Below are 24,514 nucleotides of genomic sequence, written 5' to 3'. Positions count from 1 at the left end.
ATCCCTGACCCCACTATGGAAGGCGGCATCTGCCGATCCAAATGTCATCAAGGCATTAAGCAAGATAGCCGCTGCCAGTCTAAACAGCTACTGGCCCGCAACTGGTTAGATACCAAAAAGCAAAATAGCGCTGCAATAGGCCTACTGAAGGTCAAAGAACTAAGAAGAGATGCTCTGGAAGTGTCAACCTATGATCTCAAGGGGTTATTTGCCGACCAACCTCCCGTTAACATGGGAGTGGTGGGATGCATTGTGAATAACCCTCAGTACAGACACAGTTGAATAACAACATTCCTAAAGATGCGGCAGTGGTTTCGATACAACTTGTTAAATCCAAGGCTCTACAAATCCAAAGTATTTTTCATGACGCTAAGAGATTCTATATCAACCGATCCCGGCTAATAGAGCTATTCCATTCTGTCGTCCCACTTTGCTTTGTCAATAGCAGTGACATACATATTGTGGACATCTGCGAGAATGTCAATAATGCTAACAATGCTAAATCAATTGACTTTTTTCTTGCTGAAGCCACTCTTGCATGTGTTATGGACCATCGTACTGCCTTACACAGATTGGGCTAGGAGTGTACAGCTGTGGAGGTGGATGCATCTTTGGGGCATAAATATACTGGTATTGAGGGTGGGCTAAAGTGGATCAGTAGGCAGCATTCTCCTTTACCTGTCCCGCCTCAAGGTGCTGCACCGATAAATCACTCTGCACTTTCTAAAATAAGTGGGCAACTGCACTCTGGCGGTCGATCAGGTCGATTGGTGAGTCCTTGGGAGGAGGGGGAAGAGCTTCATTGGGCATGGTTGGCCAATATGGTTGATCAGCGTGGTTTGTTACGTACCTAGACACAACTCCAATTGCCAATTGCTATTTTTAAATTGTCCAGCCATACAAGGACTCAGAGTCCACCCTAATGCGGGATTATCATTGGGTGTGAAGAAACCTCTAGGCCTGGAGGCAGTTTTGTTTGAGACTAAGGAGGTTCTTGTTGGCAGAATTTCCTTTCCTCAAGCCATTGTACCTTTGCATATAGAAGATCTTATCATTATTTACATACATGATCCCCCCAAAGAAGGAGTTATGCTTTAGTCATTAAAGCAGTTGAGGCAATAATCAGTAAACTGGCAGATGTCTTCCCTGTTATCAGTTGTGGGATTTCAACGTGAGAATCCCCAAAACAGAATCCCCTGAGATGTGTCTACTGGATTTCACCACTTCCACTGTGAATTTCGGTGGATTAGATATGTCTTGTAAACGTGGCTCTAGTTGGGCCACTCTGTTGTATTCAAGTAATTTCACCCTGGCTAGTGGATCTTATCCTTCTGACTCCCCTCCAAAATCACCCGTATTGAGAGCATAACCAGTAGCATTATTCATTACATTTTCGTAACCAATTCTTCCTCCATGATCACTGACGTGTGTATTTCAAAGGCATTAAAGTGACCACTATCCCCTAGTTGTTAGTTTAAATTTCCAGATTGAGCCTTCTGATCCTATCTATTCTGGGCAACTAAGCGTTAATGCAACATTAAGTCAGATCTCCTAAAATGATGGGAACTTAAGGAAGGCGTCTGTGGTGGCCCTGGCAACACTTGATACATATTCAAGGGCTAGTGGTTCTTATGCAATTAATTATGCAGATGACACGGAGCGGGGCATGGAGAGAATTAAGGGCTGCTCTGTAGTTGTGTATAAAACATACAACAGGGTCGTTATTGGCTCATCAGCACGGGTTTGACAGGGAAATCAAGGATGAAAAAGTGCCTTATGCCGCAATTTGCAAGACCTATCAAACAGGCAGCTCGCTACATCTCAATATACCACTGAGGCAAAGGTTATTAAAAAAGTCTATGCCAAGTGGCTCAAAACACATACACTCCTTAAGGAATGGTCCAATTGGAGTCTTTTAATTCATTTGTCTAAAATTAACACCCCTATCTTGTTTTGGAAGATAGTTAATGGCAATATATTAAAGACCAGAGACATAATAATAATTTCACAGCTGCTTATTATTACCCACGGTGTGTGGTGCTCATTTATCGACCTCAGAAGGATGAGTTTGGCCCTGCCGGGATTCGAACCTGCGTTAGCAGGCTCTGCACGGATGTCAAAGCGAGCACTCTAGTCGCTGTGCCACTTGACCAGCATAATCCAGTGACATGAATGGCACCTCAAAAAAGGTCTGGGAAATGTACATGGCACAGCACTTTGGGGGGAGAGCCAAGGCCTACTATAGATCAAGAAACCAATTGTACCTGGATTTACTTGAAAAGCATTTCTGACGTACATTTCGCTTTATTATGGCTAGTAACTTCTCTACAGCTCCACGCTCAAATTGGATCTGCAGCTCACTAATCAAGATAGATCCAGTAGGCGGGGCCATGGCCCTTCATTGGCTTTTTCAATGGATTAGCGCAACTTGGAGGGATGGTATAATTGTCCCAGTGCTAAAAAAAGGCAACCATAATGATCCGCAAAATTATCGCATCATAGCAATGCTGGATACCCCAGCAAATATTTTTGCTCGAGTTCTATTGATTGAGCTTGAAGACTGGGCTTAGGCGCAAAACATCACTCCACTAAACCAAACCGGGTTTCGTAAGGGTTCTAATACCACAATTAATATCCTTACCTTGATCACCATTATCTAGCAGGCATGAACGATATGGAAAACAACGGTATACAGAGCCTTTATTGACTTTAGCGCTGCATTTGATACCGTTGATAGATCCAGGCTCTGGAGCAAATTGCAAGCATGAGTGTACCAGGGTGAAGGTTCATCTGGATCAGTTTGGCAGGACTACTGATTGGATAACGACTTCAAAAGGACATAAATAAGGCTGCATATTAGTGTCCATGTTGTTCAATTTATATTTATCGGACCTGGGAGAGGCAATTGCCAACCAACTTTCAATTCCACCGAAACTGGGCGATAGATCATTCCAATGTCTGGGTTACGTGGACGACTTCGTCCTACTGGATTCTACTCCATGGGGAATGCAGGCATCCTTGAATAAACTAGTAACCTATGCCAAATGCAATTCACTAGTTGTGAATACTGATAAAATAAAAATGATGGTCTTCCGCCCAACGTCTAAAAAAGTGAAAAGGGTCAGCTGGCTGATGGAGGGGGTTCCAGTTGAAGTATTCTCAGACTTTAAATATCTAGATATCCATTTGGACACGAAACTACGGGGAACACGACATTTGGAAAAGGTAAAAATAAAGTCTCCAACAATAGTTGGATCCATTGGCTCCTTTGCACATAAGGGAGGGGGTTATTTTTTGGATGCCCTTTTTCAGCTGTGTGTGGCCAGGATGCTATCCGTCATCTTATATAGGGTGGAGATCTGGGCTATAGTTAACACCAAGGAGATTATTCAACTAGAGTCGACTATTCTAAAGAGACTATTAAGGTTGCCTTACCGTACAAGCATTGAAATGATCTACCTTGAATTTTATGTGACACCTATCCATGTCAAATTACATCTTCAATGCTTAATTCTGCTCTGGAAAGTATCTAATGGCCGAGCCAATTTCTTGCAGGGACTATTGAACGAAGTGATACGAACCTGAGCTAAATATATGCCACTTCCCAACATAATAAAAATCTGGTCTATTGCAACCAAATGGTTTGCAATGGCACCTGACAAAGCTTTGGGCTGGCCTTATGGGAAACAGAAAAAGCACATGGAGGGCATTTTGGTGACATAGAGTAAAGGGCAACTAGTAGTCAACCTGGCCACATAAAATAATGCAGCAACCTTTTTGGAATATATCTTGGATCGAGATAAATTACCGAGGTATATCCAAAATGTAATTGGAAGTTTATTGGGTGGCACTAACTAACAGCAAAGTTTAACATTGTAAAGACAAATGAAATAGTGGGGGCTTGGTCTAACATTCCGCGGGATTGCAGGCAATGTCGCCTATGTGGGGATGCTTGTCTGGAGTCAGCTGGACAGCTCGTAACCACTTTCACTGCTCTTTAGACCCTACAGTCGGTCGCACTAAGAGGAGCTGGTTTACTGGTGATGACACCTGTTGACGTAATATGGTCTATGTTATATGAGTGGTAATCAAGAGGCATGAATTTGTCGTTTATCATTTTGGGAGAATTGTTTTTTTCTATTGTACATCTTTTGATATGAGGGAAGGATACTTGTAATTGTAATAATCTAGCTGTGCTGTATTAAAAGTTGGTACGCCCACCTAAATACAATTAAAAAAAATGAATCTTTTGAACCCTGAGAGGCCTGGAAATAACTGACTTTTTGTTTTGAAGCTCGAGGGGTCTGAGCCTGTGAAAGGAACCCCAAGAGACCCAGAGGCATTATGAATTTGATTGACTTACGGCAAGAGCCCTACTGTGAAAGGTTCTAAGGGCAACCCTTTTGAGTTGAACTATTTTGAACTGGCAGAATAACACCTATTGGTAAGACTACCTGAAACCAGCCATGGTTTACATTTCCTTTTTAACCATCATTTTTCCTTTTAGAAAAACCGCCTCGCATTTGATTTAAGAGTGAGGGCAAGCATAGGTTTCAACACAGACAAGCTTTGGTTTTTGGACTTACGGACATCGACGGCCCTTAGGAGCATCAGTTGAGGGAACAATCCCCTTAGAGTTAGGGCCAGTTAGGCATTACACCAACTGCACAAAATGTGATAACAAAGGTTTTCAAACTGTTACTTTTGAGCCTGTCTCTCTCTTGATAACATGCCTGTCTCACACTACCTAACTCTGACCCTGAGGGTGGCTATCTGTGGGAGGACCACATAGGGAATGACACATTCCAGGGAGACTGGATCAGAATAATCCTTCAGCTGTAATTCTTAGTGACAACCATGTGCCTTTTCAACATTCCTGTATGGCTTATTGTAATGTGATAGAAATTTCCCAGCTTTTCCTAGCCAACAACCTTATTTACCTTCCCCTCGCCCTCTCTTTTCTAGTACTGGGACGTGGAAGAGGGATGAAGTAATGAGGATGACCAGAAGATTTAAGCCAACGCTGCGTTCTAGTCATTGGAAAATGCTAACCAATGCCGGGGCCTTTAAATTTGACACAGCTGAACGAATGAGAGGGAGACGGAGACTGCTGCTGCATCTGACTTGTTCTGATGCTGGTTGTGACACTGGAGGCGACTAGACTGCAGGACGCAGCCCGGAGGCTGACAAAATCGGCATGCAGAGAGACCAAGGTGAGAGAAGTTTGCTGCATTATTGCCACAGGCAAGTGGAGATGCCAAAGGCAGAGGAAAAAGCGGGAACCAAGAGGCTACCGGAATGCACTCCCAGTCAGCGGGTCGAGAGCAAAGAAGATGGTGAGAGGCGAAGAACACCTAAGCCGCAAGTGAAGACCGGCAAACCCAGGCAGAGTGAATGGGACACCGGGGTGCTTCAGGATGAATACCACGTACCGCACACAGCGCGAGAGAGCCCAATTAAAGAAAGTGGAATAATTGAGACAGATACAAACATTGTTAAGAAAGGGTCGGTGACCCAATACTTGAAAAGTATTATTTCCTGGATGCAGGAGAGAGTGAATGCAGAACATAAAAGCCCTGGCAGGATAGTGAACCAGGCAAACAGTGAGTCTGAGACTCACACCTATGAGAGGACATAAAAAGCCCTGGCAGAAAAGTAGACCAGGCAGTGGGCGAGTCTGGACCCGCACTCAAGTAATAAAGTTGCAGTACCCTGGCAGGAGAGTAAACCAGTTATAGGAAGGGAAGTGAGAAAAGCCCTGGGGTAAAAACCTCTCTGTGAAATTGGGAGGCAGTAACAATCGATACAGAAAGGGAAGATCCATTCCCCTTTGAAGGATAAAGGAAACCCAAAGAACAAGAGAAGTGCCAAAACTGCGAAACCCTGGCAGGAGAGTAAACCAGTGGTAAGAAAAGGATCGAAAATGCTCAGGGATAAAAGAAAACTCCTTGAAGTTGTGGAACAGTGACAATAAATGCAGAAACAGAAGAAGTATATCCCTGAAAAGGATAAATGAAATCCGTAGATTGAGGAATTAAATATTCAAAAGAACTGTGTAGTTGAAGGAAAAACAGGGAAGAGCAAACCCCCTCTGTTTTTTTGAGTTGTAAAAACATTGAATGGTGAAAATTGAAGGAACAAAGAGAAAGGGTTATTTTACTTACAATTGTGAAACACTGGAAGTATGTAAGTGGAGAAATTCAAGGGAGAAATCGTCCCCCTTAAAAACTGTGAAAATCGTATGAAAGGGGGAACTCAGGGGAGGAGTCGTCCCTCTGTGAAATGATGGAACATTATTGACTTTGCCGGAAGTACTGGGCAGACAATGCAACACCAGAAGAAACATAGGGGAAGGGAAGATACCCTTTTCTGGTGGAACTTTATTTCCTTTTCTTTTCTGGACCATAGAACTTTATGTTTGGAACTTTGAAGGAAAACTACAAGTATATAGCTTACAGAAATCCCCATTTGCACATTACAGTGAGTTTAGTGTGTAAGGGTCAGTTTAGGGTTTTGGACACAGGACGGAGGACGTTTTTTGGTTTAACATCCTGACACAGGTGCTCCTTAGGTTTGTTGAGGAAGATACACCCCTCTTAGGGGTAGGGATAGATAGGATTCCTCCAAACCCCATTTATTTTTGTGAAAAATAAAAGTCTGTAACCAACACTTAGCATGCCACTGTGTCCGAGTCTTACTCTTGATCTCTTATACTCTCCTTTGCACCTACATGTGCAGTGGGTGTTCTTTATTTCCACGAGACTCCATTAACTCTTTCAGTCAGAGAAGGAAGAACTGAATCTCCTGTTTTGACAGAAGAAATACATCAGGCAGGTAAATCACTTACTTGGACAAATGCTTCAGGCCCAGGGGGATTTATAAAACCTTCAAAAGTACTCAGATACCAAACCCGTCGAAATTGTTTAACTTTTTCCTGATCTTAGGTGTTCAAAAAGTCTCAATGGCAGAGTCAGTGACCATGCTAAATCTGACACCAGATAAAGATCCCACTCAGGTTAATTGTCCTACTCAATGTATCAAGCATGTTGGCAACATCTGCCATGGAAGTCCTATCCATTTTGATTATGCCTGAACAAATGGGATTCAGTGAAAATATTCACGTTGAAGATATTAGACGCACACAAAGTGTTTGATAGCACACATTGGGTATTCATCAGGGAAATATTGTCAATCTTTGGGTTTGGCCATTCCTAGATTAAGCTTCTCCTAGCCTGTTAACAATTTCCCCATACAAAAATAAGGGTGAACTCCACCTTTAGGAAGAACCTTTCAATCCCCCCTGATATTCACCCGCTCGATGGGGCCCCTGCCCAGGCTTTATGGGTAAGTAGATGGATCAAGATGGTGTAATGTGGTGGAACCTCTCACAAAGTGCCACTTTATGCAGGTGATAATATATATATTTTTAAAATGCTGGATCCTTCTTGCCTAAAGCTGCAGCGTTCTTAGCTTGCTAATGAGAAGTTTCAGATTTCACAATCAATCATGCAAAATCCAAAAAGGTATGAGCACCATGTAATCTTGTGAGATGATAGCTAGATTATCAAATGTATTCCCATTCAAATGGTTGTTCGATAGCCTGAAACACATGTAGATAGGTAGCACTCCCACCTGTGGTTCCTTGCATAAGGCTTATGTCCCAAGCTTCTAAAACAATTGTGAGTGAGATGTGGAGAAATAGCTTTTACAAGACATTTCCTGGCTGCTATGCATTTCTGCAGTCAAGATGACCTTGCTGTCAAGATTCTTTTTTGTGTGCCAGTCGCTGCTAATCCTTTTTCCAACCAAAGCAAGCAACCATTTCCAGGGGACAATTTTTACATTCATACGGGGTAAATACACCCAGGCTATTCCTTGCAGAATCATGCTGTGCACTGGGCTTCAGAGAGGACTTGGTGGTTCCCAGCATCAAAAGGTACCTTTTAAAATCACAAATCAAATGGATCCTAGACTGGTCTCTGAAAATCAGGGTTACATGATGGCAAACTATTGATAAAACCCCAACTAAATGACCTCTTCCCTGTATACCAAGGAAAGAGGCCTGGGTTAGGGAGGAGGTTTATGGGCCGAAGAGAAAGAGGGACGGTCTAGGCCCCTCAATATGAAATAAAAACCCTTGAACTGGCCTATGCATGATCTCTTATTTGTATGCACTTATGCTATGTCTTTTCACTGTCAGCATTAGCATTATGGACCCTTGCCCTTCTGTTGATTGTCACTGATCATGCTGCACAAAAAGAAAATAAAGCTTATGAAAACATTTTTTTTGCAATGGTGGTCTCCCCTTTTGTTTTTAGATCTATTTGTAAGAAGGTTTTTGCACAATGCTCACAGAAACCCCTTCTGATATATGACTGGACTATCTGACCTCCTGTGCTGCATGTGAACCCATTCACCATCTGGCTGATGCCATTTGGCAACTCATACCATTAGACCGGAATCTTCACGGGCCCTTGACACCATCAACCTCTCATTGCTCTCGAGGTGAAATAATCTAAGCTCTGATAATATGAAACACACAGTTTGGACCTTTCTGTCCTATGACATCAGAGTTTGTTCTAATTATCAGCCTGCCGTCTACCGGCACCTTGACCGCACTTAGCCACTAGTACTCTTTGAACACTTTGAACTCCAGAAATCTCTGAAGTCATGCCATCTCTGACTTATAGCTCTGATCGGACAACCTTCAACACTCCATTGCTGACATACTGTAGTCAGTGGATGGCAAATCTGGATAGTGACAACAATATTGGCCCTTTATTGGAAGGTCGGATGTTGAGTTGTGCTCTATAGTGATGCTTTGCAGGTCAAACTTGAAAATATGTGCTGGAGCATCACCTTGTTCTCAAACCTTGCAGTGTTACTTTGACGGGCCTTACGGCACCCCAACTCGAAGGATCTTCACCTCAGAGCATGCTGTCCTAGTGGGAGCAGGCATAGGAATCACCCCATTTGCGTCCATTCTGCAGAGTATTATGTACAGGTCTGTATATCAGTGCTTAATAGATGACAATGTTCAATAGTGTTATTTCTGCAGGCATTCTTGGGATCTGCTCTTTATACCCTGCATGTCTTCTCAGGTATCGCATGAGGAAACAGAACTGTCCGAACTGTCAGTACTCCTGGTGTGAAACTCTAAAAGACAACGAGATGAAGCTGAGGAAGGTGAGGTGCAGCGATAAACATGGCCTTCAACATAACGTGTAAACTTTATCCAACTACCTGAGCGGCCAGTTGTCACCTAATGTGACTGTCTATTCTTTAGTGTTTTTATCCCACAGTTCACAATAGCCACTTGGTATTAGATCAATTCCCGGATTGAGAGTGTATGCTCTAGGAGGAGTATTTTATCTATCATTTTATCTATCATTTTCTGTGATTCAAGTCTCTGCACTGGGTGGTAATTCTTTGAATTTGATTGTTCTTTCTATTCATTTGTATGCCTTGTGTACAGATATCCTATGCAGGGATATCTGTATTGTTTTGACAGCACTTGGTGGCAAATCCATGGCATATGGAAGATGGTGGATAGGGAGATGATACAACATGACATATCACTTCTAAAATAATCCTTGGATTAGTAATTATGTACTTTCTCTAAATTATCTAATCTGTAAGGGAAGAGGTGGTGGGGTATAACCAATTGAAACATGTTATGCATTATAAACTGACTGCTAGTAATCTTTTTAGTCAGAGAAACACAATTTATTTTCCCGTTTTATCTACACCTGTTTTTTCGATGTAATACTTTTTGACATTACATATATGAAGGTTTCATTATCCACAAGCTTCAAGCTTAATTCCTTTGACAAGATGCCTTGCAGTTTAAAACAAGAAACACAAAACAATTAATTTGATACAACTATGTAAATTCAGAGCACATGCCCCACTAAAAATCTTTGAATGCCAAAAACAAAGTCAACAAAATACAAAATCGTATGTTAAAATGAATATCATTGGTGCATCAGTATGTATTTCTGTATTAATTGTTCATCCACAACAGATCATTCTAAGCTCTTGGCTAGATGGTAACAGTCAGTGACTATCTGTCCCGGTCTTCTTTTTCACCCTACTTTTTGATGGCTCTAACCACTAACGATAGACCTACCTCTATGTCTTCTGGACCTTGCTTTTCAATATTATATACTAATGTGAATATTTACCAAGAAAAATGTTCATTCAATCCAAGTGGGGTCTAAGACTGTAGGTGCTAAATCCAGAATGCATCTCTTTGTTTTATTAGCCATGTGTGTGTGGCTCACTGCTAGAAAGTTTTCCGAGCATGTTCGCATATCAGGCTCGTATTTGTTCATCCTTAGTCTGACCGTTTTTGGTGTTTCTCCTATGCAACATAGTCAGCAGGTACATTATAGACACAAGTACACCTCAAACATGCTCAAACAGGCCATGTAATCCCTCAATTTGATAGTTTTACCACAGAGAAGATGAGTGAGCATTCAATCTTTTAGAACTCTAATGTGAAGGTGGCCTACAACTGAGTCAGCGTCGCTGAGGCTCTCGCTTTGTTGCGCTCAGGAACTGGGCTATCTGGTGAGCGTTAGCACAGCAGGATGGTCACTTAACCTTAAGAAGAGTTTCCATGAAGTCTTGTCCATTCAAAACTGTTATTATATAGGAGTTATGCTTAGGTGCTAGGGTGGGCAGAGCCAACAATGATTCCTTATGGGAATTCAGGACAAACACAGACACCCTTAGTACTTAGTACAGCCGGTCAAGTGGCACAGCGAGTAGAGCGCCCGCTTTGACACCCGTGCAGAGCCTGTTAACGCAGGTTCGAATCCCGGCGGGGCCAAACTCAGCCTTTCATCCTTCCGAGGTCGATAAATGAGCACCACACACCGTGGGTAATAATAAGCAGCGCTCAGATACCTGAGGGTTTGTAGCGCTATATAAAAGCCTAATTATTATTATTATTATTACTAAGGGGTTATGTATTTGGGCTGCTCTAGTGGAGGGGCAACATGCAGAGAGCACGGTTGGGTTTGGCGGTTAGTGATTACGAAGAGGCGCTGCAGGCACAGCCTGCGAGCAACATTTGGTTAAGGCCAGAAGACTTAAGTGAGGCTGCGGGTAGCAGTGTGAGTGAAAGCAGTCGCTACGGCAGTAGCAGCCCAAAAGGAGTGGCCTCAGCAAAAAATGCAGAGCACCAGTAGTGATAACAGCTGTGGCAATAGGGCTGAGTTCACCAGACTCACCAGTAACATCATTGCTTTCCAAATGTGGCTGCAAATGCAGTATCTGCAGCAGAAATGAGCTAGACCATGGCAGAGTGGTAACCGGGTAGCATTGAAGAGTGAGGCAGTACTCACACAACAACCCCGGGACAAGGTTACCCGATATAAGTAAAGCTGGTCTACCCTGAAATGGAGAAATATGGTTCCAGCATAAACCTTTAATCAGCTACGCTTCTAGGTGGGCATGGAAAGCAGGCACAAGATTCTCTGGATAAAAAAAGAGGGCAAACTAGGTGGTGTGTGGGTGTTGTGTGACAGAAAAACAGAAAAAGCAGTGGTGGCCGGTTAATTTGTTTAATTGGAGGGGCATAAATGTTTCCCTGACTATGCAGAGTGACCAAATGTGGCAAGGGAGCCCGAATCAACCCGGGATGGGTGGTAAGGGGGGAGGACTGGAGGTTCTAAAAAAAGAACATTTGAATAATAATGGGTTAAAATCATGCATTTTCAGCACACATTGTCTAACAATGTGGATATAAAGTCACAGTTTACAATGGGTTTTGCAGGGTAAAACATGTAAAAATCCAATAGATGCAACAAGTGACCAACATTGCACAGAAGCCTTTTCCAACTTCTTTTCATGATGCCTTTGCCCGCAATATATGCTAGTATCAAATGGCTGTGCCTATACAGGTTCACAAAGGCTGCATCAATATACGTGTCACTGTTGTCGGCTTACCTGCATCGCTGTGTCTTTCCTCTGTGGCGGCAATACCCCGCTGGCAATTCTGGGGTCTGGTCCCATTGCTGGGAGAAAGGCATGTGGTGGCTCTGCGGTCCACGAACACTGGGGCAGCCATGTTGGTGTACCAACACAGGCATGGGGGAAGTGGTTCCACACATGCGCATTACGCATAGTGTGGTCCGTTGCCCATTACAACCATCGGCAGCTTGGGGCCTCTGTCTGATACCCCGCTCCCATAAAAATCACCTGGGAATGGCAACGAGTGCACTGCAATTCCTTGTTCCTGTGGTGGACTCTGTTGGATTGTTCTTGTTCCTAATTTACCTACCTGATCCTGTCTTACATCTTTTTGCCTGGTTCTTCTGCATTTTGTTTCTTGAGCTTGACTCTCGCTCTGTCTCTGGCTCCCCGGGCCGCTAACGTCCAGTGTGTTCACTGGCCTGGCACCACATAAATACGTGGGCTAAATACGTGGGCGGTCCTTTCTTTGGGTGTTGGGAGGTCTCCCCCCTTTTTCTGGGCTAGGTCCCCATTATCCAGCCAAAGGAATTAGGAGTGTTTTCCGACGCTGCTCATTCATAAGGTCAGACCTGATGCCCAGGAGAGCCACGCTACGCAGGACCATCAGAAGACCCTAATAGCTGGTAGAAGGGAACAACAGGGGCGCACCCTGACAATATGCCAGTATCACCATATTACAAAATGCCATGCCACAGTGGAGCCACCAATATTGGCCACTGGCATGTATGAACACTCATTATACTGCTTTCACCCCTGCGGCCCAGTCAAAAACACCATGCCACAGTAAAGAACCATGTCCAGACTGGGCCCCCTATGAGGGCCAGTACTGCATAGGAACACTGATCATTCTGTCTTCACCCTTGATGCTCAGCAAAATAATTCAATACCACTGTACATAAATGTCCTGACTAGCCCCAACAATGTGGGCCAGTACCACGTAGAAACACTCAATAGGCTGCCTTCACCACTGCCCAGTAATAAATGCCATGGTACAGTAAGAGCGGCTGTCCTCCCCCTATCTTCCACCCCACCTTCCTCTCCCACCCCCTAATCAGATGCCTGCTCGGAGGGCTTTGCATACGCATCAGCATTCACACAGTATCATCCATTCTTCATTCAATCTTACATTCACTCATGCTACGCACCCATACACCATTCATATGTTCTCTCATTCACATGCACACCCAAATGACATACACTCTCCCATTTGCGCACCCACTTACAAACACAAACCCTTGCATACATGCACACACAAATAAATGTTTTAAATTTTCATAACTGCATGACTCATTGGGCAAGCATGCTGGGGTACTACTGAACTGTCGAAGGGAAACCAATGTTTCCCATAGGTCGATTTCCTATCACCCATTATAGATGAGCTTCCCCTGAAAATTAGAAGCAGGAATTATGCTCATGAGTTAGCTTTGTGTGTTTGCTGGGCAGAAAATAAATGGGAGGTGAAGGTGGGGTAATTGGAACAATGTGTGCAATTGAAGTGTGTGGGGTACAGACTAAAAAGACTTCCCTGACTGCTTTGGGCCCCGAAAACTCTCAAACACTCAGTAGTATGGCATATTGAATCAGCGGGGAGGAAACAAGTAATAGCAAACAGAAGAAAAATAGCCTGCAAAAGGTGGGTTTTAATGCACTGTTCAAAGATGCTCGTAGGAAAGCTTTTTGTAAATCACAAGGAGGTTCATACTTGGGAGTATACCAATTTTACTTGTCAGGATTTCTCTGCAATAGTAGAGAACCCCCCTCAATTTGTTCCCTAAGGTACCGTTCACATTTTTGCCCCTACTTCCACCACTTGTTAGCTGATTTCTAAATAACCCTATCACTGCCCCCCACACAACAACAAAGAAGGTTACTGAGAAAGTAATGGAGGTGATGGCAAGGGTATGCCCAACAGTGATCCCAGAAGTCAATATGAGTACAAACACAGTTGTGTACAGGGGCACACTCGAATCATGATCTTGCTCTAATTGTTGTGGGTCACGCGCCTCAAGCTGCAGATTAGGAGAAAGATAAGGCCGGTGAGGCAGGATAACATGAGATCTGTTTTGATTCTAAACAATCAATGAAATGGAAATGGTCTGAGTGGCCCCTATGTAACGCAGACACCAGATTGCCTGGTGGAGCTCACACAACCTATTCGGATAGGGGCAGCAAACACTTATGAATATGTGGCTAATCAGAAGGAGAATGAGCTGATAACAGTAGGAGTAGCAATTGTGCTGGATAAGTCAATTTTGGAGAAATAACCAAACTAATAGTGTTGAGCAGTAAGGATCGGTTATGCAACCAGGAACAAAGCCTAAATATAAAAAGCTTTCTTTACAACAAAGCCACTTTCAGAACTAACTAACAGTCTGTTTGAGTTGGCTTCGTTCTTAGGGTCAATTAGGGCCTCATCCTGAGTTGGGCGGTATACCGGCAGCAATTGCAACGGGATAGCGGCCAATGCTATTAGTGTTACCGCAACTCGGTTCGGCACAATATGCGCAAGATCCGGAATTGCGGTAAATCCCCATTTCCATTGGGTCCATTGGACCCAAATGTGATTTCTTGAGCTATTAGCGCTGGTGCAATTATTGCCGAAAACAGACGGAAAGGTAAGATTTGTACCTCCAGTAAAAAGCTGGAGGTAAAACTCCCACTTTCTGCCCAACTCGAGATTGAGCTGAACGGTTAATGCAGCAGTAATAGCAATAATGCTGCATTTTACTGCTCTGCCCAACTTAGGATGAGGCCCTTAGTGTGTCCTTTTCAGAAACTTTGGTGCAACCTTTTGATCATGTCCCACTGGGCCTAGAGGGAATACAAGGTACAAACAATCCATTTGCGAATATTGACACAAGACCCAGAAGATCTGGAACAGGACAATTATTATAACTGCGATGTGGTGCATGAAGCGCTTTGCCCTGGGGAAAGGTAGAGCACATGTCTATAGATAACCACATAGATCGGTTCCCCCCTCATCGGCTCTGTGCCAGGAAAGAATTCTGGATTCTGGGTACCGGTAGGTGAGGGTTCCTCTGTTACGGGGGGCCAGTTCAAATCCGATTTGATGTCTTCCCTTGAGGGGATTAACAGATGAATGTAATCAACCATGATGCAGATAAGCTCATTTGATTGCACTTCAGTTTGTTATCGATCAGGCTGAGTTTCATACAGGGTTCAGGAAGCATTAGTAGTTCAAGAGGAAGTTATTATGGCAGCAGAGGTTTCTATTTAATCCCCTGTGGCCAAACTGGATAAAAATGAAAGGCATTTAGAAGGCTTTGAAATGCAGGTTGAATATCTTGAAACAGTGTCTCATAGGAATAATCTTGACATTTCTGGAGTCCTAGACTACGTTGATGGCTTGAATTTGGATCTACTTCAATTTGTGTGACTGATATTTGATCAAGTCTTTGTAGGGAAGGAAAAAAAGGAACCAGATGTTTTGAGAATAAATCCAAAGAGTCCAATCTCGGGAGGATAGCTCAGGGGCAACGTGCTCGCCTTGAAAGTAAGACGACAGGGAGAAACACAGGTTCGATCCCTGGGTCTGCGCTTAGAAACCTTTGGGTATTAAGCGCGTTATAAATAACCAATCATATCAATCATATAATTGGGTGTAATGAATGAAAGATAAAAAGTAGGAGACTCTGTGCCCTATAATTGTTAATTTTCAAACGTATATAATTCATGGAAAACTGAGCATTATGTCCTTTGAAAGGAACAGTGTTTCAGTGGGGATGAGCGTTCTAGAGAACCACCAAGTGGAAATAGGAGTTGTAAATGTTGGTTAATTAGTTTAAAGCTTTTAGTCTGTATGGTTCCCACACATTAAAGTAAGTTGGACTAAAGAAGAAAGACCAGCTTTGTTGGAAAGTATCAGATTGGAGAAATAACATGACCAGAGATAAAGATTAAAATAACAGGAATGCACGGAAGCTGGAAAAACAAGAGTACTGAGAATTATGAGATTAAGAAATAAGTATAGTAAGATTGATGGGTTAAGTCTAGCTCTCTCTCTCTCTCTCTCTCTCTCTCTCTCTCTCTCTGTATCTATATATTCCCCTCAGGTTCTAATTAGGGTGAAAAGTATGGCTTGGGGGCATCCTTGGCTGTTAGGGGTATTAGTATGGAACTGTTGCACTTTGTACTTTAAATTAAGAGTAGTTCCTTTTGAAGGTTAGGCACATTATGAGTGTTAGGCATCTTTTTTTAATGCTCACAGTTTTAGGGGATGACGTTTGTCCATTGGGATTTTAACATATTGTATGCACTGCACTAAGCACTATTCATTACCCACAAGTGTGACAAATCCCTCAGTTTCATCACTTCTCCCCTGGCGGGGGACCTTTCCCATGGGGCCGCAGAGGTGAGGACACTACCCGAGAGTTCCCTTCAGGGTGGTACTCAGTGGGAGCATCCCATGGGTGGGGACCCCTCTCTGGGAGAAGTGAGGACAGAACAGGGAGTACGCAGTAACCACACCAGCATGCAGCCAGACCTCTATCACCCAAACATACCAATAGGAATCAGACAACTCCATCCTCTCTAGCTCCTCTTTGTTCTAATAATTTCCTTATACATGTGCATCTGGCAAATAGGGCTGTGACAAGGAAGAACGAGGGAAGAGTGAATATGGATGATGACAAAAGTACTTCCATGAGGAAGAGCAAGGTAATGAAGACTCCTGTAAAGAACCAATACGAACATGCTAGCTATTGTAAGCTAGAAAGACAACCAGGTACATAAAATAAGGATGGCCTCCCCTCGTTGTCAGTGCAGCCCCAGAGCAGCTTCATGCTTGGCGCGGAGCAGCGCAGAGCGGACGTGCTGCAGACCCGAACCCCTGGAACGAGCAGGCAGGGACCGAGAAGGCAGAGAAGAGCCACAACCTACCTGGTGGTTGGGAGATCCAGTGTCCGGTGGCAGAATCCAAGCCAGCCAAGTGGTCCAGACGAGACTCAACTCGCAGTGAGAAACAAGTGTGATGGTACCACTGAAAGCTGCAAGAAGAACTTGAAGGCCCAGGGGAAGCCACAGAAGCTTACCAGTGTTGCTGAGGGCCGGGACCCTTGCGGACCAAGAACAAAGGTACACAGAGGGGGTCCGGGAAGGCACAGGGAGACTCCAGAGGATGCGGTTGGGAGGAAGTGCAGAGACATCTTCCTTGTCGGTGAGACCAAAGAGAGAGACCAGTTGAAAACAGAGGGGGCGAAGGAGCACCCCAAAAAGAGTAAAAGAGAAGCTTGGCAGGATAGTGAACCGGGCCTAGTGAAGAGGCATTATAGAGCTAAAAGAAGGGTTGGGGACCTGAATCTTAAGTCTCAAGAAGACATGGGGAAGAGATCCTCTGGTCCAAGTTACGTGAAGTCCAGGAGATGAAGTCCTTTGGCCTAAGTCACCAGAGGTCCAGCGAAAGAGATCCTTTGCCACCAGTTATGAGAAGTCCAGTGGGAGAGATCCTTTGGCATACGATCGAGAAGTCCATGGGAAGAGATCCTTTGGCACAAGTCACGAGAAGTCTAGGGGAAGAGATCCCTTGGTTGGCAAAAGTCACAAGAAGTCCAGGCGGGAAAGAGATCCTTGGGCACAAGTCACAAAAATACTATTGGAAAGCAGAGTCTGAGAAAGGCTTGGGAAAGGGAGACGCCTTCCCAAGGTTGTTTTGGAACTTGAACATCGGAACTTTGCTGGGAAGGTCTGGAGAGAGCAGTGGTCAAAGTGTACGAAAAGAAGTAGTGGAACTATGTTCCCTGCTGACCAGCCCCCGCTCCTCACAAACCCCATCGCCATACCCCACACATGTACAATCCAAACCCCCAAACAAACACTAGTAATACCAGGTGGGCAGAAGGCAGGACGTTACATAGTCAGGGTCTGTTGACAGGAAATTGTAGGAAAACACTGGGCCTCACAATGAGTTGGGTGGTGTGGTAAAAACTATGAGTTTGGCAGAAAGTTGGAGGATTCACCTCCAGCTCTGAGATGAAGGTAAATCCGCCGTATTTCCACCCATTTTCGTCGGAATTACCTAATTGAGTCTTATGGACACAATAAACATGGGATTTACACCACCACTGCCACTTGTTTTCCAGCGATAATTACGCTGGACCAAGTGGTGGTAACAGTAATTCTTTTGGGCGATATCCTGGCAGATTTATCACTGGAATACCGTCCAACTTGTAATGACCCCCATTTCATTTTGTGTTCTCTAGGGAATTGGAGACATGCAACCAATAACGTGGGATAATCAAATGCCACTATGGTTTGTGTTGGAATGAAGGTATTATTTAGGGTGTTAGTAACAAGTTTTTGCATTTGGGTGTATGGGAAAGAGAGCATTCAGAAGTGAAATAAGGTAACCATTGTGTGACAAATGAACACCAGGTGTGCAAAGATTATGATGGATGCAGCGGAGGGCCTATTCAGCAAGAATTTACCATATTAAGGGCCACAGTTTATTCAGTCTTTCGGGAGGTGGTAGCAAACACCAGATGGACATACAAAGGTATGGGTGCCTTGGGAATAACTGGGCACTCTAGTGGCCCAACAAATTAAGCTCAGTTTAAAGAAAGGCCTGTCTTGCGATTAAGAACCAGCGGGGACTGCTTTTTTGCACTGCAAGACTTTTCTTGGTTTTATTCATCAATATACAGTCAGGAGCGTGTACCTGATATGTCTATAGTAGAGGCTTTATTTGAAAATATGAACCTGTCATTTATAATGCAACATCAGAGGGATATTCTATCAGCGTCTATCACTTTGGCAGAAAGCAATATGATCATGCAATCTCTCCCTGTTGGTAAATTGTCAGGCCCTGATCGCATTACAATTGAGGTTTTTCGGGCCTTTATGGATCTCTGTTTCACTCTCGTTTTTGCGGTTTACAGGGAAATAGAACATACTCATAGGGCTCTGGATTCATGTAGGGATTCAACGATCATGGTTGTACCCAAGAACGGCACAGATGCAACATTGGTTGCATCGTGCTTACGTATTTTACTACTAAATACAGGTAAGAAAATATACACAAGGATTCTAGCTTCCTGACTCTTGAGTGTGGTCAATATCATTATAAAGGATGACCAGTATGGATTGATGTCAGTTTGGAGCACAACTATGGCCCTGTTGGATAGATGTCAGTTCCTGGGAGAACCTCCCACTCTCCTGTACATTTATGAATGCAGAAAAAAAGTATTGTACAGATGAGGAGGCAGTTCTTGTGGCCGGTCATTTCTAGGTTCCTTTCTAGATTTTGGATTTGAAGAGAGGAGTCACAGAGGACTTATATGAACATAGGTATGGGACATGGTTGCCCACTTCCCTCTTCTGTTCTCCATTTTATTTTAACCTTTTGTGGAAGAGCTGACACATTAGAGATATATACTGGCAAAAGAATGGGCAGTGAAGTTAAGTTGGCAATATAAGCCCACAATTAGTGCTTAATTTGTGGGGGTGTTTGCCAGGGCTCAGCCCCAAGACTTATTTCTGAGCCCCAGCACTTATTTTCTCAGACTCTGTCGGATTCTGATGTTGTGTTTTGGCAACTTAATTATTAAATCTCATTCAGCAGTTGTCACACAAAAAAGCAACATTCTGTCCACATTCTCTTCACCCTTTGTCAGTGCATCGTTATTCATGAACTTGATGACCCACATAGACAGCAGAGTGGTAGTCATCCATTTTCATTGCTAGCAATGAGTTGGAAGGTGACTTGGCTGGGTGCTTGTGCTAGCCAGGCCCACACACTTCCCCAGTCCTCCTCCATAACATTGGACCTCCTCCACTACTGCAATGTGCAGCTACAACATTAGTGTGGATTGGCAACAGTCACCAGCCAGCAGCACCAAATGAAAGGAAAGGCCAGGGAAAAAGCTGCTGCCTAAGAGGAGTGCCTTTCATGAATGTCGACCTACACACAAAGGTTTTACTGCAAGGTTTGACAGGCAAGTTTAACAGTTCAGTAATCATTTTTCCTGAATTTATCAATCAGTTAAACTTAGTAGGAAAGCAGGTTTGCTCGTTTTCTGTGGATAAATGGACAACATGTTCCAATTGCAAGCCATACAATCCGAGCAAAATGTTAACAATGATGATGTGTTTAAAGAAGCACTTAAACATTTTTCTTCAACAAGTGTGTTATTTTATGTTGTTTGGCATTTGTAAATTTCACATCTGCCATGCCTAGTGCATCCATCACCCAAAATAGCCAGTGGGAGTTGCAGCGTTAACCCTTCATATGCAGGAACAATCATGGGTGTTGGCAGCAGTGGGCCAAGGAATTGCCCGCCTGATGTGTCCCAGGTGTGGTTGAAAATATTTGGGCCTAGAAACCTATTTCTTTACAAATTAAGCCATGCCCACAATATTATGATCTACTTGTAAGATCAGAAGAGGGCAAAAGATATCTTTTGAAAAGTCTCTGGCTACAAGCTAAATGTTGTGGCCAGTGTTGTGTATTCTCCATTTTGCAATCGGCAATCAACAGACACACCCACGTTATCATTAGGTGTCAAGACTGGCTGTGTGTATTTTGTGATACATGGTTCGACTGTCGCATATGTTTTCTTTTAAAAGTGCCCAGTTCAGTGTGTTGTTAATTAAGCAGCCCAACTGTGACATATTTGTTTTGCAGCTTGTATTAAGTGTAATGCATATTAGTACCCAGCTAGGGTCAATGAGCTTGTCACAAGCAAGCTCATTGGCCCTAGCCCTCACTAAGAAAACTCTGAAGCCTCTGCATCTCTGCCGCGGCATCCCAGAGTGGCCACGATGGAAAGGAAGAAGGGACTACGTGTAGTCCCTTTGCCCCTTCCATGGTGGCCATTTTGTTTGCTTAATTTGTTTTTTCCATTGGTTTTATAGTTGCCACATGTATATTGTGTGAAAGAGCACACTGAAAAATGTATCTGATACTGTTCAACTTTCAAAACATATGTCATATCTTACAATTGTACCTTTTTTTAAAGAACATGTCGAAACATTGTTGAGCTTGTGTGCAACTTGTTAAACATGTCACAGTTGTTTGTCTGTCTGGAACAGCACACTGAAAGATTCATGTAATATTGTTCCCCTTTAAAGACAAATGTCACAATTGGACATCGTATTAAAGACCATAAAAAACATAATAAGCTTACTAGAGATACGTCACAATTGTTCAATTTATTAAGCAACACTTTGGAACATTTAAGTGATCCTGTTGAACACCCTTCTGCAACTTTTGCTGTCCTTGCTGTACTTGGCGCTATGAAAAAAGGAGGTGCATCCTTCAATTGACAACAGGAGAAGCATGTGCAATGTTTGTGGTATTGATGGCTGAAGGTTGGAGACACATTGGCCTGATTCATGGAAGTGTTTTATAATGGCGCAATCCCATAGGAAAATGTTCCATGAATCAGGCCCCTTGTGTTGATCGGCTTTCTATGGGTTTGGTGGTGACACTTGGGAGTATGTTATCCATAGGGAGGAATCCAAGATCTGATAGCCTACAGTGATTTGGGTCTGAGTAACCCCATAGGGATAAAGAGGAGAGCTTAGTCATGTCATGATTAGTGTTGATGTACTCATGGCTAGACTTGTGACAGCCATTTGTGGGGGATTTGTGTGGCAGGAGATCCTAGAGGAGAGTTGGTCTTAAAAAGCCAAGCAGTCTGCAACCCGTAGACTCCTACCACTGTCCTCTTGCAGACAGGCCCGATCTCTTTCTCTGTGTCTCTCTATCCCTCTGTCTCTCTCTGTGTCTGCCTCTCTCTTTCCGTCTCTCTCCCTCGCCCTCCCCCTGGGCTGGACTGGCCTGTAGGGAACTCTGGAGATTTCCCGCTAGGCCTCTGCACCGTGGGCCTCGTTTGTGTGGTATTTCCACATGTTCTCATAGGAAAAAAGGGTTGGGCTCACTGAAAATGTGTAATTTGGGGCCACTTTCAAAAATTAATCCAGGGCCCCTTTTGGTTCTCAGTCCACACATGCCCTCTCTCGCTCTCCCTCTCTACCTCTCCCTCTCTTGCTGTCTGTCTCAAATAGATATATTGTACCCCATCTGCAACAAAACAATGATTTGCGAGTTGGAGGAGGAAAAGAGGGCAGTCTTGAAACTTCACTCGATACCATAAGCTACATGCCAAGAGTTATGGGAGGCAAGAACATTTGGTTCAGAGAAAAGGCTGCTTAAAATTTGAGGATCGCTGGCACCCATTTCACCTTCCAAACCTCACTCTAACATGCTCAGGTGCTGTACTCAGTGGCCTGCTGAGCCATTTGCCCATTAGGGCAAAGCACATCGGGGCAGCAGATTGCATTCATCAGGTGTTCGTTGGGGGTAGGGCCCAGAAACCCTGCTTGTTTCTCCCAGAGGTCTAATCAGCTTTCTCACACAAACCCCAAACTCCTCTCACACAGTGTACACAGCCTAATGCCAAAAGGAAATCCTCCCCACCCCCACTGGTAACTACTTCCCAGGTTTAGGGGCAGCACCAGAACCTTCGTTTCAGAATGATGCTGCATTGCTGCAGGTGAAGTAGAAACCAAATAAGGTGGAGAGTGAATTCCTCGAAGTGCCCCTCAAAGCTGGGTGCACCATTCCTTGGACTAACGTGGGTGCGGTGGCTGCAGGAAAGTTGAAGAGAAATATGCTGACAGTGAAAGAGCTGTGTTTAGGGAGAGGGGATAGAATAGACTGTTTAGTAACATTGCAATCTTGCATTTACTGTCCATCTGGTCCCTTGAGTAAAGATCTCTGTCCGCGTTCCTTACAGAGTTTTGTGTAGCAGCTAAATTAAGAAACCAGGGCAAGAGCAAGTATGCAGTATTCATTAATTCCAGATTAGGAACAGTTGTTAGGGATTATGATGTGCACAAGTTGTGAGCTGTCTCCAAAGGGGGTTCTCATGTAGCCAAGCACTGCTTCACTCATTAACAACAATCATTTGGGGATCGAACCTGGTTGTTCCGTGTCGTTTTGCTTCCAAGGCGAGCACGGTGTCCCTTAGTTATCCTCCCTGTTGCCCTGTGGGTACTTTAAAACAGTATTTGCTTACTTTATAAGCATCTAACAAGCAAACAATAAATACAAATAAATAAATATCAAGATAAGATATGATACACAAGAGAAATAATATGATGAGTACACTATTAATGTAATCGATGTGCATTTAAGTCACCATACTACTCATTAATATAACTGGCAGTACAGTCTATACTCAAAAAACAGTGTAGAGAAAAAGCACCTTTTGTTTAGAAGTATAAAGTGAAATGGCAAGATGGCATAGCATATGCTGCTCAACTAGTTTAATCTTTGAGTCATACTCAACTTCACCTGTAAATTCATAAAGGTTTCCATAAAATGTTCATAAAAATGTTAAAGACATTCAGAATTCACCATAAATCAAAAACACAAATGTGCAATTTAGAACACCACCACAAAACAATGACCAATCTGAACACGTCCATACAAATCAATATCTGTGATCCAATCATAGTCTGCTTATGAGTATATCTCCCCTTTTTCCTCTTCACCCGTTAATGGTGATACTAGATGGGAAGTACTCTTGACATACTTCTCATCCTCTAGGTGCATCATTAATGACTATCACAATGGCACTATCATAGCCCAAGGTTCTCAACCCACTCTTCTAATTCTTGACCAGCGCCTGCCCTCTCTCATTAACTTCCTCCATTCTACTCCTACTCCTCCTTCCTCTCTATCCCCTACACCACCACTGATGGGAGTACCACGCCCCTGTACCCCTCCTCGTAAAACATTCAACTGTGGTAATCAGCTTCACTTAGATACTTTGAACGCTTGTTCTGCTGTCAAACACTCCTCTAACATCTGTCTCCTTCTTGAAGACTTTGACCTCAACGTCCTCACCCTTACCGAGATGTAGTTCAAGGCCAGCACTGTCACTGGTCTCGACACCCTCCTCCTGGGAGCTGCAAACTCCTCTCCAACGGCAGGGCCAACCGGCCTCGAGGTGGAGTGGCCCTGATTTTACCTGAGTGGGTCCCTGCTTCTATGATATGATTTGATATGATATTTTATTTATATCCCGCCTATACACAAGTGTTTCAAGGCGTGACGAGGCGAGGGAGGGGAACAAGACAATGATCTTACTAGGCCCAGTGACATTGAGATCACTCAGGTGCAGGGTAGAGGGAAGGGGAGAAGTGCTGGGGGAAGGGGAGGAAGAGCAAGTACAAGACATAGGATCAAACATTGAGAACAAGAAGTGTGGCCAGCAGGTGGAAGTGCAAGGGTTAAGTGCAGAAAACAAGTGATAGATAAGTGCAAGTATAGGGGGTTTGTAGGGTTGCAAATTGAGCCCCAAGTGCAGGGTTTCCAGGGGGCTGTGCAGGTGTGCAACAAGGAGGGTTGGAACCTGGGCCCAGGTTTCAAAGGGTAGCCAGGTAACCAGTGCTGTATCAGACAGGAGATCAGCAAGGTAGCGGAAGAGAGAAGGCAGAAGCAGTGAGGAAAGCCTTGAGCTACTTCCGGAACTGGAGATGGTTCTGCTCAAGTTTCAGAGAGGCAGGG

At 43.8% G+C, this 24,514-nt stretch overlaps 1 protein-coding gene across 1 annotated transcript in view; it reads left to right on the top strand.

Annotated features, from left to right (window-relative positions):
• NOX5 (NADPH oxidase 5) overlaps positions 1-24,514 on the top strand; it is a 420,178-nt gene that overhangs the window by 368,179 nt on the left and 27,485 nt on the right. The window contains exons 13-14 of the mRNA XM_069624234.1: positions 8,880-9,004; positions 9,102-9,186. Coding sequence (XP_069480335.1) covers positions 8,880-9,004; positions 9,102-9,186 — 210 coding nt within the window. The remainder of the gene's footprint in view (positions 1-8,879; positions 9,005-9,101; positions 9,187-24,514) is intronic.

The sequence above is a fragment of the Ambystoma mexicanum genome, chromosome 11 (genome assembly GCF_040938575.1).
Source record: "Ambystoma mexicanum isolate Mex_15411 chromosome 11, UKY_AmexF1_1, whole genome shotgun sequence".
NCBI lineage: Eukaryota > Metazoa > Chordata > Amphibia > Caudata > Ambystomatidae > Ambystoma > Ambystoma mexicanum.
The sequence above is the reverse complement of the archived record's forward strand: the minus strand, read 5'-3'. Positions and strand labels throughout refer to the sequence as shown.